Raw genomic sequence first — 13,858 nt, forward strand, 5'->3', positions numbered from 1 at the left:
ATTTGCGAGAACAATATGTGCCTAACAGGTACGAAGATCGGTTTACGAAACATGTAAACTTTACCAAGCAGATAGAAAGAGAATATCCGAAGTCCATCAAATATTTTCGTTCGCGCGCGATTGGTCTAAATGCGTCACGTGACTGAATATGTCCCAAAAACGCGGGTGTTGCAAAAATATTTGAAGGATAATTAACACAATAGCCTCCATTTGGCCTTGGACAGTATCTATATTCCTCAAAATTCACAGTTTTCCTCGAGCTACGCTCTCGGAAAACTGTTTGCTTCTCAGAACAGATAATTTCCGCGGAAAAATATCCGAGCATATTTTCGCGCCAAATGGAGACTATTGTTTACATAAACGGGCAGTAAAGGTTATTTCTACGAGTACCATCATGAAATGTGTCTGAAACGCTGGGTATAAAACCATTTCGATTGTACTTGGGCAACGTAGTTAAACCGGGTGGCTAAGGTAAAGGTAAAGACTGCACACGAGCCAAGTGGCCTATCAGGTCGGAGCTTATCCCGGTTCCTGTAGCATGAAGCGATTAGGAGTCGTTCTATTCCTCCCCTGGATGAGATGTTAGTCCATCGGAGGGTTACCCCCAGCATTAAGTTTGCCGGTACCCATTTATAAACCTGGGTGGAGAGAGGCACTGTGAGAGTAAAATGTCTTGCTCAAGAACACAACACAGTTTTCCCAGCCAGGGCTCGAGCCCGGACCGCTCGATCTGGAGACGAGCGCGCTCACCATCGTGAAGCCGGGTTGGATAGAGTGCAACTTACTTCATTTCGTGGTAGGTATATATTGAACCAACCCAAGCTTAGCCAGGCAGTAACAGGAACCATAAAATTTTACTAGATCTCTATACGAGTTTGAAGACACCAGATGCAAGTAACAAGTTACAAAGTTTCACATTTGACGTAACATTTATTTGAACTACCTTATCCTAAAAAAAGGTTCTTGCGTACAAACATTTAATGACATTGATGGTCTTTTAGAATAATTTTACCAAATTTTAATTTGGTGAGGAATTAGTATTTAGCTCTTATTTACCGAGCAGGAGGTCTGTATGGGAGAATCTTGACCGAAGTCGTGAATACAGACCGAACGCAGTGAGGTCTGTACACACGACCGAGGTCAAGATTCTCCCATACAGACCGACTTAGCTCGGTTAATAAGATGTTTATTATATGGCAAAGAAGAAAACTTTAATTCGTTTAATGTAAATGGTTTGCTGACATTTTGCTTGTGAACGGCGATGAGCTTAACTTAAACCTGCCGAAATTTGCTCGTCCTCTTTACTTCTTTTTTTTTTGGCACTTCCATAAATGATTGACGAGAAAATAAAACAAAATGGTGAACATTTTTGTATTTTAGTTTGCTACTCTTTCAACGCAAAATGAAACCGGTCTACAGATGCCGGTCTAGATGGGAAAATCTAGACCGCGGTCAATATCGATTTCAGCCAATCAAATTCGTGAATTCGGTAGTTCCCAGTCCTTGTGAGACACAGCCATACAATAATTAAAAATACTAATTCCTCACCTCATGGCTTTAAAATAAATTGACTGTAAATGATAGATTGATAAAGTGACAAACAGATTGTGCAAGAACCATTTGAGCCTTAAATAGGCCATTTCCAAGTTACCTTGAACGTCTGTTTCAAAACGAGTCTTTGTGCAAAACCTCTAATAAAAAATAAGTTTGATTTGCATGAAAATGAACCTGTAGGCGAAACACATTTCCATATGAATGGTTTGGCATGAAGACTCGGTTTGACAGAGGCAAAAGGAATGCCCTATTACAACAGGTTCTTTGTTTTGTTTTAGCGTAGAGCATAAAGAACATAAAATATATCAGGGGAGCTGGTGCAGGGTGTTTATCGTGCACGTATTTACCTGACATCAGTTTGGTGCGGCGGTTAATTTACCTGTATCATCTTCAAGTTGATAATTAGAGAATAAAATCACAATTACATACACACAGCTACACAAACTACTTAATATCAAAATGTTCAAAAATAAACTAACTTTAAAACCTAACACCGTTGTTTCACGTACAAAAGGAATGAATACACTCATTTGGACCAGAGGTAAGCACCTTGTACGCTTAAGGTTACTTCAAACCTTCGCGGGTGTACTCCAGAAAAAAATTCGTACGCGCGCTGTTTTCAAGGAAACCCCCACAAACTATATATCAACAGAAAGGTTATAAAATGTAGAATTCGATAAAATTATGTTTTGTTTTGGATTTTGCTTTCCAAAGGCGGCAGAGGTCGTCAACTCCAAAATGACCGACTGACGTTCCAGTGAATTAATCGGGTATCAAATCCTATCGTTCATGCAAAATAACTGTGTAGTGTTTATCACAAAACCTCAATCTCCAAAAACGTGTCAGCATTTTCTTTTATTTCTATTGGTTATCTTTTTATAGATCTGTCAAGTTCGACTATCGAAAAATTCGCGTAACTTGTTGCGTTAAAGTCCGCCACGAGGAAAGTACTTAAAATAAGGGAATTCGCCGACATGCTCTTGTTCCATATCTATCAGTGAATGCTCTGACAAAATTTCATGGAAAACCATCAAATCTACATACCCTGTTAATTCATTTAAAGAGAAGGGATTCTCTCGAAAAACGAGTGCGAGTTTTCGCCTTCTAAAGATTTATAAATATATCACGCCTTCACGGAGGAATGTGTCAACTTGAAAAGCCGCGAGCCAATGAAATAACAGAACCCCTAGCGTTCACAGTATGCAAACCTGAGCTTCGCGGACTTTAATTTTCTTGACCAAAAAAATATCGACCAATGTAGCCCCGCGAAGGTTTGAAGTAACCTTAAAAAAATGAACAAAATAAACTGACACCCTAATCGCGTTTAGATTCTTAGTAAATACCCGAGTACAAAACCACTATTAACGCTCACCTGGAAAATCCTGGGTTCTTAAGGGTGGGTTTTTACTATATGCCTAAGCGCGGATTCCTAACTAGTTGTGACCAATTCCAGATTATCTACCGAGGTTGCTAAGGTCCTGTCCTGGATACAATGTACATTATCGATAGACTTTTCTAGCGTTAAATTTTCAAACTACATTCCGACATTGTCTTGACGTCTTCGCTAGCCTCTTCCACGCGTTCAGTCAATTGGGGCGCAGCGCGAAAAAAACGGCAGAGCGAAATAAAGGAGAGACAGGCTTGCGCCACTTTTCGCGCTGCGCTGCAACTAACTGAACGCCTGCAAGAGGCAACGTCTTCGTGAACCGTGTAAGTGTTCATTTCATCTTTGACCACGTGACCATTCTCACGGAAACAGGTATTCTCTCTCTCTCTCTTTTTTTTTCAAGAAAATCCTACTTTTTGAACTGAGAAATATTCTTATCGCTTTTGGGTTAGCTACCTAGTTTTTCAGTCATAAAAATGTTATGGAGTAGAAAAACCTCTTACCAAAAGAACAACGCGAAGTTTTAAGCGGAAATTTAACTTGAGGATAGAGAAACCAAGGATAAGTTAGTTAGAGTCCATGAAACTGCTAAAGAACCCCACCTGGCCAAACCCCTGGAGGGAACCACAAGAGATTAGTTTCAATTTGCATTTCTAAAATTTCAAATGTGACGGAACTTTGCTTTTTTGTGGGAGATTACATCATTTAAACGTTGAATATATTATCTCATCTTGTCTTATTTTATCTTATCTTAACGACCTTACGTTCCGTGAGATACAAAATGTGACATATAAACTATGTCTTAGATACAAAGTTTGTCGCTGGAAAAAAATATTGCTAGCCAAAACGGGAGTTAGAGCCACGATTTTAACCGTGCTTCCAACAGGCCATATTCGTATTCTCGTGATTGGACTGGAACTAGCTTGCAACTGAGGCTAATGTGGGGAGTCTTTTCAAATGCAAATGATATTCCCCTTATGAGCCTCCATTGCAAGCTAGTTCCAGTCCAATTCCGAGAATACGAATATGGCTTATTCTGCGGGAGTTTTTTTTCTTACTTCTTGTTTGTTTGTGTTGTCTTACTCCTAACTTATTCTTTTAACCACGAACCACGAAGCAATTACAGAATGACTATATTGAGGCGTACAAGTCTCCTTTCATTTTCATGCACAACCTTTTGCAACAAGCAGCCATCCCTTGAAATGTAAAGACACAGCCATCCTGTGAAAGCAAAGAAAATGACGAAATTACTCTTTCAGTTAAGTTCACTCTCCCAACTGATTAACATACATTTGCCTTAATAGTGGGGCGATACTCTACATCACCAGGTGAATGGTATGTTCACTAACCATGTTTGCAAAAATTGGTTCAGTTACTTCGGCTATAAACAGCCTGGCGTGATATACAGTCAACTCTTGATACAGTTAACACTCTGAAGACCGTCACTAGCACTCGGTGTCCGTGATAGCGAGAGTCCGGAATAGCGGAGTGTGATGAAAATGGCCCAGTTTTTGGCTTTCAGGTGTCCCGTACTGCTATACTCTTTTCAGATTGCCAGTTTCTTTTAATTTGTAGAGCACATTTACAATGTACTTTGAAACATATTCATATAATATATGAGAATACGAGGAAATATGAGAATCAGTTTCCCGTTTTACTTACCTTGACCAAGAATGGAAAATCTGCCCAGAAAGAGTAATTTGGAACCATTTCAGGCAGGCTCTGTACACCCTTACGGTATTTATTATACAACAAACCGGCAATGAGATAAACAAAAAGCAGAACAAAGAACCTGCAGGAAAAAAAGAGAAGAAAAAACTTTACAAAACAAAACACAGACGAGACAGCCGAATATTTCAATATCAATTGCTATGGAACGCCAAAAGTTTGTAAATAAGCTCCTCTTCAGCGGATAAGGTCCTAACCGAAAAGACTGACACAACAACAGCTGCGATGCAAAACATCAATGGAAATGAATAAATTTACTTTTTTTCCCCAGCTCTAAGCAAGCCTTGCTAATTTCCAAAATGGAAAACCACAATGAACGTCTAACTCTCCCCAACTTTTCTATCGGCGTGGACTCTTAGCTCCAAAAGTCAAAATAGAGAAGAAACAATGGACACGGACTCAATTGTCAATGCTTTCTTGATCTTTTACATTATGTTATACAAGAACTGGTTCATGTTTTACGTGCGCCCATCGAGTTATGGATAAACGCATAGAGTTTAAAGAGCACGAAAGAAGTATATTGGTAAGGCCTGTTCAGCTTGAGAAAAGCACTCAAAAAGCTACTCTCCTCTACAACATGCTCTCCAAACTCCTGGGAATCTCCATACCTACATGGACGCACGCTCTGTCCTACGTTTAATACGTACACTATCAGCAGGACACTGCCTGTGCTTAGGCCTGAACCACCAGTCGGAGAGCCACCCTCATCGCACACAAATTTAGAACGAAACGTTGTCTTCTGCAAATTGATGAAAAGAGAACTGGTGTAAGCTGCGGAAATTTCGTAAACCACTTGGACGTTACCAAAGGTCTTGAGTTCCTGCTTAGAATGCTACATCTTAATTACTTACTCCTCCGTGAACCTCACGAACATCTTGTTTCATTTCCACCGAGAGAAGTAGTTTCATAAATCATACAAGGGCTGTTAGTAGGCTGTTAGTAAGCTGATGAATTTCTTCCCCGTTCCCTAATAAAATTTATAAACAACTAAGGCAATATGCTTCCCTACACCGCTTCCTTGATTTGACACATTTTGGTCCCTCCATCCCCAAAAATTATATTAGTTAACAAATAAAGAAGCCTAAAGTGAAAACACGATGGGCGTTTGAGAACAAGAGGGAAATGTAGAAAACACGAGCCGCAGGCAAGGGTTTTCTACATTTCTCGAGTGTTCTCAAATGTCCGGAGTGTTTTATCACAGTGTAATACACGGATTAGGTTTCTTCATTTGCTTAATGATTTAGAGGTAATGTGGCGAAAAACAATAGAAAACGCTTTTTCTATGTTTTATACTCTGATAAAACATCGGTTTTTGACCAATTAGAGGGTCCTATCTATATTACAATAAGTAATACTAAGCAACATTCAGGTCTATTTAGGCATTTATTGCATTATTTCATGGTGAAAGAGACCCATAGAAGATACAATGTACACATACACAATGCGAACCTACGCGCATTGCTTTAACACCACTTACATACTGCGACAGTTGTCCAGTACCTTGCACCTCAATAAACGGATCAGGCTTCCCAGGATTTTGGTCCTTGTCGCAAATCAACTTAACTACTGCTGTTCTATAAAACAACAAAAGCCATATAAGATTGCTGTAGACCTTTCCTGCATTCAGCTTCAATACATAAGAACAATAGCAAGTTTAGGGTGGACATTTTCATTAATTTCTTGCATTTTTGTCCACCCTGACCTCCACCAGTGGTGACAATGGTTGATGGAATGTGAGAGGGGCCGTCTCTTGTAAATTGTAAATGACACTGACTGTTTGTCTGTAACTCCCACTGCCACTGACAATACCACTGTCACCAAAACCTTCCATGGGGAGGGCATAGAAATTTCCTCTAGCAACATATTTTACAGCCATGCAGGCACATTGTTATTAAAGGGGTGGCAGATGCAGCAGCATTATGGGTAGTAAGTTGGGCTATTGGTCTGGATTTAATTCCAGCTGGCCAGGGAAATGTTTGCCTTATTCTTGTGCATTAGGCTCTTTACTCTCGTGATGCCTCTTGCTTCACTCAGGAGTACTGACTTTACAATTGGATACCAGCAAAATTTTAGACAGGTATGTAAAGTCTGCATACAAGCCAACTGGCCCATCAAGCCGGAGTTTATCGCTCGCGGTTTATGTAGCATGAAACGATGGGATGCTAGTCCATTGCAGGGATACCTCATGCATTAAATTTGCCAGAAACCATTTATACAACCGAGCGAAGAGAGGCAGTGTGAGAGTGAAGTGTCTTGCACAAGAACGCAACACAATGTCCCCGGCCAGGGCTGGAATCCCCACTGCTTGATCTGGAGTCAAGCGCACTAACTGTGAGGCCACCGTGCCTCCACATAGCCTGTCAGGGCAGCAGGACACCCTGACAAATAATGAGGAAGAAGAGATGGGGGAAACCTGAGGACGCACATATTCCCACACTTCGCACCAGCTACACATAAATGTATTTACTTTGAGTTCTGATTGGTCCACTGTAGTCTATGCTCTTTGTGGGTGTAGCAGCATAATTAACTGTTAGTATCTCCTAGGCAACGTCAAAGAGCCATGTGGCTCCTCCCATCCTTAGGACTGAAAAGGATGTCATTGAGGCAGTTTTTGCTTCTGAGTGCCAAAAGTAATTCACACTTGCTTTGGTTTTGCATAAATGGGATTTGTGATTGGTTTCTAAAACAGGCACCACTCTCTTGGCCAATCAGAAGTAAAGCCAAAACCAATTGTGACTCACTCGCACATTTTCCCACACTTCGCACCCGCTACATGTACACACAATCATATTTACTTTGAGTCTTGACTGGTTCACTGGATTGTCTGTGCTCTTTGTGGTTGGCCAGAGAGATCACTTTGGTTTTGGATAAAATTTACTACTGCACGCATAATTGAAAACCACTCTTATTGTATCTAGTTATAAATCAAGCATTACTGTTTGTCAAGTAAAGCTCTGCATTTTCTATTCCAGTAGCAAGCCACAGTTCATGTTCACAGTAAGAATTATTATGGACTTTCACTGTACCTGGTGTAGCCACTAAATGTGACAGGCTTGTAGGTCAAAGTAATAGAACCATCAGTTTCTTCATTGAAGGTACTTGCTTCTTTTGCAACTGGATAAGTAGCAGCACCATCCTTTTGACATAGCTATTGTATGCAAATCAAAAGAAAAGAACATACACATAACTGTGGATGAGCAAAAAATAGAAAGTGCAAATGATTATATTTTAGTTTATACATGTAGTTCACATCCAAGATACATCACATCCAAGGCAGTGATGAACCTTATCAGATGAGGAAAAAAGAAGTAATTTGGGAAGTGTCCACTTAAAACTAGATTAACTTTATGCCAGGATGGACGATGCAGAGTCCATTTACAACTTATTTTGTTGCTGATCTTCAATACAGCTGTAAAAAAAAGTTAAACAAGAGACTAAAAAAGCAACCACAACAAGTTCCCTCAAATGAGATGAGCTTGTAGGCACTTCCTACCCAAACACTACTTTAATTGGTCCTTCCCACTACGCTGGCAAACTGACAAATTACATGTAATGATAGAATTACTGATTCACATTCTCAACTGACATACATAAGATAATTTTGTTTATTTATCTTGTCCAGTGCCGTTTCTGATTTCAAGGTGGAGCACAGGACAGTTAGAACTATTGCACATTACTAATTCACAATCAAAGTGAAGGCATAATCATGAGTGGAGTCCCGTTAATTAAGTTATTTTCCTTTACGTCACAGTGTCCCCTCAGTCAGGACCTCCCTGTTCACTCGCACTCATGATTTTGTCATGTTGATGTAGATGTTATTACATGAACATTTATCCAAGTAATTAGTTTATAAAGTTTGTCCAGGGGTTCCATTAACTAAAAGGTTTTTCGGCAGGAAGGCCATTAGTTCATTTAAAAAGGCATGAAAAAGGTTTTTTTAAGCGAACAGGTCTTTATGGGAAATTTTCAAGAGATCAATGGGCAAACCAGACTGGCGTAACTTTTCTCACAGCTGGCCATTTTCTTTAGTGACTAGCTCTTAATTGCCTGTTGGTACGATCACAAATAGTCAAGCATCAATGTTTATAGTATGCATCACACCACAAAAAAAGTCAGAGGGGGACATCATTTTTCACATTCCTTATAAAAGTAAATAAATCACTCTTGTATAAGTGGCAATGAAAGTGTTTAGCACTGTTGTTAATTAGGGCCACTGAAATAAGTATTGAACAGAAATTTCTTAAAGTTCCCAACTATGGCTGACCTCACTAGTTGGCTGATAGTGTACAACTGAATTATGGAGGAGTTAAATTTGGCACCACCAAGCGCAAATCCATCTTGTGGTGGGAAGGTTAAGAATTTGAACTCTGGGACTGGATTACAAACGCAGCGCCTAAATAATCACCAGGCCATGCAGTTATCATTTTTATTATACACTGAACTCACTATCTCTTTTCTGATTGGCTGAAAGCGTACAGTGAATTTTCGAAACCAGCACCTGTGACATCATCTAGCTGCTGACCGCAAGTGCATGATTTCTAAGGGTAATCATGTCAAGTTTGCACAGTTTGTGTTCCTTGTGGTCAGTGAAGAAGCAAAAACATGACTTCCATTTTTTTTTCTCTTCAGTGTATAATAAAACAATTATTAGATTTAGTTTTTGTGATATCTAGAATAATTAAGGTCTTGGTAAGGGTTATCAGTCTCAGCCTTTGGCTTCCGCTGATAACCCCTACCTCAACCTTGATCATTCTGGATATCACAAAAACCTCATCCAATAATTGTTTACCCGACATGAAGCATTCAACCTGCATTCAACTGTTTGCACAGTCAGCTGAATGCAGGTATTCCACTGGGAACCATCTCAAACATTACTCACCAAAACATCATCACATTTATCATCAGAAAATTGTGTGCAAGGATTCCAGCTCAAGGTATAAGTTCGGCTAGGTTGACCCTGTTTGCTTCCCTTTATGTCTGGAAATCTTAAAGAATGAGAAAGCAATACCGTCATGATCATCTTGAAGGGTTCAATGATTATCAGGGCTGTCAATAAGGGTCATAATTTGTCACACCTGTCACAGCTGAGTAAGTTTGATGGGCCCTTGATGTAACAGGTGAACTTGCCTGTTGATAATGACAGCCCTGACTGTTATTTTGATCTAAAATTCTTCTCATCTTCCCAGCATGCACTGATCTTCAACACTTGAAGGATCTTCGAGGAGCTTGCAAAGCTTCTTTGCAAGAATCTTCGCTAAGACCTTCATTTTAGAGTTAGCAACGCACTTCGTATGGATTGGAATCGTAGGATTTCAAAGCAAAATGTAAGCTTGAAGTTGTAATATGTAAGCTTAAGTCTATGATTTAGTGTCATACAGTGAAATGGTGAGTGATTAAAACTAAATTTTATTACCAAAATATTCTTTCAATATTGCAAAAGAACTGCCATCGTCGCTTCTCACTTCTGAACAAGAACTCTTAATTTTCAAACAACAGTCTTAATAAGCTTATCTCTTCAACACATTCAACAAAGTCAACATATGTTTACTCACTTGGGGCCCGCAGTTCCACCGTCCACTGGCTTCAAGCTCATTATTTTGCCATTGCTCTTTCGACACTCGCAGTCATTTATCTTCGTACAAGAAGCAGCAGTCGTTTCTTCAATTGCAACTACATGTACAAACAGGAACAAATATAAATAAAGTAAACGCTCGCTAGTTGACATTTCGCAAAGAAACTAAACAGGAACTAAAGCGAAAACCGTGATAGCCTGGGACGGTACATGTTCCAACCTGTCTAAGGGGATTGGGGAGAGCGGCCTGGGAGGGGAACATCTAACCCAGACTTTGTTTTGTTTTGTTTTGTTTTGTTTTTTTGTTTTTGTTTTTTCACCGCAAGGGAAAGGAGAAAGAACGCCTGATACAATTACTTCTAGTCTGCGAGCAGGCTCACCTTCGAGTCACGCGCGTAAGTGGCGAAGAGCAAAGCGATCCAGCGGCAAGGAGTCTGGTGATGAGCTCACTTCGCCGCTCGATTTCGCGCTCGCGGCTATGCCGCGCGCCGCGCGCGCTTGTGCTCCAACGTGAGCCTGCTCGCAAGCTAATTCAAGAGTCGTCTGCCTGTAGTCCGGATATCTGACAGCCGCTGCAATTCCAAACAACCGCGGAGATAGACGTACTTGTAAATAGCGAATTTTCAGCTCGGAGGCCGTGATCTTGAGCGGCTATAAGTTCGTCTCTTCAAGATTTTATTCACAAGTCCTGAAAGGAAGAGCAGTCGGAATGCATCCGGAAGATCATCTACATCAAAGAAGAAGTTTTAGCCATGATTTCAATGCGAATTGGCATCAATTCTGAAAGTGTCAAAAACATCTGCAGTTGACCTGTAATTGTGGGGAGTCGCCTGGAATATATCTGTTGTAATGTTTATTCTCGCACTGCTCAAACTTTTGACCACATCCGATAAAAAATGATTCTGATGTTCCACTGATTTTTTCAATGATGTTTTTGTTTCTTGACGGAAACAGAGACATATCAACTTGCTATTCCCCCATTCTCGATCCCAGAGGCCGCGCTCCTTTTGTTCAGCAGCAAGAATCGCGACCTCTGGACTGGTCCAACACCGGAAGTCCGCGAGTCACAGACTTTCCATCAAATCTGACAAATCTGATTGGCTGAGAATACGAAACGAAAACTCTGCGCATGCTCAGGAAATCGGGCCAGAGGTCGCGATTCCTGGTGCTGACCCAAAGGAGCGCCCACTCTGGGAACGAGAATGCTACTTCCCTTGTCTGAAAAGATGTTGCGCTCTTTGGCTTTCGCGCTTCCAACCGGCCACATTAATTTTCGGTAAAATCTGATTGGCTCACATTTATAGCAGACACAAGATACCGTCGTTGTTGACAGGGAAGCATCAGGCGTTCTTTTTTCCCTTTACCCGTTCTCCTAGAAAAAAAAAATGTCTCAGTAAATACACGAATATGATCGACTTTTTCTTCGAGGGCAAATATGCTAGTATTACGAACATCAAGTTTCCAAGGGGCAACTAGCAGAGCGATTGTTCCGAGACATATCTACACTCTATTGTCTTTATTGTTCAGCACTAAATTTTCCTCCCGGTGCGCCAGTTCAAAAGTAAAATTAAATTATTTTCAACTTTTTTCAGATGAAAGGAGTCAAAGCCATATTTAAAATTTGAAAAACAAAACAGACAACATTACAGTTTCTCCCACCCGCTGAATCCTGATTGGACAATTCAAATTTCAGACGAACCGGCCGTAATGCAAGGTCAAGGTCAATGCAATTGTCAAGTAAAAATAAAAAAAAATTCTTGCAAATATGGCGAATTGCCGCTGAACGCGAAACCTTTACAAGGAACGTTGGCTAAGTGCAACCTCGTTCTCAGTCTTTGTCCCCTTCCCCTCCCCTCGTAGCTTTCTCGCTCTAGGAAACGGAAGAAGAACCACCCTGGGAAACTCGTATAGAGAAAGCCCCCGGAGGCTCCTCTGTTAAAAGGGCGGGGATGCTCTTCGGAAAATTTTTAAGACAAAGCGAGCTAGACACCCGCATAAGGCAAATTTGGTTGTGGCTAAAGCTCTCTTTGACCCCCTAAAGGGTACTATTCTAAACAAACACATACAAATAAGCACCTAAGTCCAACACGGTCGAGACCATGGGCATTCTAGCCTCGGCTTCCAGGTGTTGAGTTAGTTGGGGCGCAGCGCGTAAAACTATCTGAACGCCCGAAAGAGGTTAACATGGAAGTCAGATTCCGCCGGAATGTAGCTTGAATTTCAGCCGCCTCCTCCGCTGGCTAAGTCACTCGGGGAGAGAGACGTCGTCTTTCTCCCCAAGTAACCTGCGAGTAGGCTCACGTTGGAGCACAAGGGCGCGCGGAGTAGCCGTGAGGGCGGAATTGAGCGGCGGAGCCGCGAGACGAGAACTTTCTTAGCGCCTCTTCACCAGACTCCTTTCCGCCGGATCGCTTTGCTCTTCAATTCGCCTACAAAAAGCCTCAAAGGGGAGTCTACTCGCAGGCTATCCCCGATTGACTTAGCGAGCGGAGGAGGTGGAATAGGACTTTTGCCACTTTCATTTTCATATCTAGCACTCATAATGTGATATGTGGGTTATTGACCAATCGTAACGACAAGATGGCTGGATATTCTATATAAGACCTTTTCTTTGCGCGTTGCCAGCCGAGACACATGATATAGGATCTCGGCCAAAAAGGTTGTTCAATAAAAGACATATTACATGGCATACAGAGATATCATTTTCTTGTCTTGACTTCCTGTGGTGCGGACCGACTCCGTACAAATTGAGTCGCATCGTCAAGTACCTCAGAAGAATCGACTCGGTTTGGGTGTATTGGTACCTGAACGTATTGGACATGGATGGATGTATCAATGGAGTATTGGCCGATAATCGACAGATGTCGGTTGATAGTGTAAGCTGATCGACACTACCATCAATATATTATCCTAAAATTGCGTTATCCATTTCTCGAGTAGCATTTGTTTAGTGCATCATTCAAATCAGTGTTGAATCCATAGCGCCTAAACTAAACCTTTGACTTTTGTAATACGATAGCTTTACCACAATACCTAGACATTCCAAAAGTCCTTTCCGCTGGATGATAAGCGAAGGTTTATGCAAAGCTTGAATTACGGTAAGTATACACAATACCAAGCCAACTCATGCCCCAGAGTCTCTATAGAACTATTCACCGCTCTCATTGAAAGAGATAACCGACCGAGTATTCTGTAGTATGAAATCCTCAATGGAAACTTTGGAAAACGAACCACGGGCAGTTTCTACTAATTCTAAGAGCGACCAACTGTGTACTATACACAACATGAAAGAAAGTCAATAGTCAAGGCACTCGAAAAATTTACATTTTTCGAAAGAGACTCACCATTTAATTCAGTCAAAGTGTTAGTCCTCCAAGTTTGTCAGCCTTTAATAATTGCACGAGCCATCTGTGTTGATTTGGACAACAGTCTCCCGTTGTCTTTGTCATCCTATTTTCTTGCTGTTCAGCAATAGCAATGCCGTGTTGTTCTTCAGAGACTTCACTCTTCGAAAGTCATAACTAATTGGACATGGCTTCTATGCCAGTTTCTTGCCATATACCTCAGCCACAGGCTGCGACAGCTTTTGGGTACTAATCACTACGTACGTGATTGCA

The 13,858-nt window shown here is 41.0% G+C and overlaps 1 protein-coding gene across 4 annotated transcripts; it reads right to left on the reverse strand.

Moving 5' to 3' along the window:
• Positions 1-910: 910 nt before the first annotated feature.
• Positions 911-13,849, reverse strand: LOC110062653 (uncharacterized). Of its 4 annotated transcripts, XM_089284640.1 has the most exons (9): positions 13,586-13,849; positions 10,848-11,613; positions 10,222-10,339; positions 9,549-9,654; positions 7,696-7,817; positions 6,147-6,243; positions 5,278-5,408; positions 4,604-4,733; positions 911-4,162 (listed from the first exon to the last, which is right to left on the reverse strand). In XM_089284640.1, exons 3-9 carry the CDS (start codon positions 10,260-10,262, stop codon positions 4,073-4,075), a joined length of 717 nt encoding a protein of 238 aa, XP_089140766.1. In that variant the 5' UTR covers positions 10,263-10,339; positions 10,848-11,613; positions 13,586-13,849; the 3' UTR covers positions 911-4,072. The 4 variants fall into 4 exon arrangements, with proteins under 4 accessions (XP_089140766.1, XP_089140764.1, XP_089140762.1 ...); XM_089284638.1 differs by lacking the exon at positions 10,848-11,613; XM_089284636.1 differs by lacking the exons at positions 10,848-11,613; positions 13,586-13,849 and having other exon boundaries at positions 10,222-10,835.
• Between the last annotated feature and the right edge of the window lie 9 nt (positions 13,850-13,858).

This window comes from Orbicella faveolata, unplaced genomic scaffold (genome assembly GCF_042242905.1).
Source record: "Orbicella faveolata isolate gen_17 unplaced genomic scaffold, um_ofav_v1 contig_13, whole genome shotgun sequence".
Taxonomy (NCBI): domain Eukaryota; kingdom Metazoa; phylum Cnidaria; class Anthozoa; order Scleractinia; family Merulinidae; genus Orbicella; species Orbicella faveolata.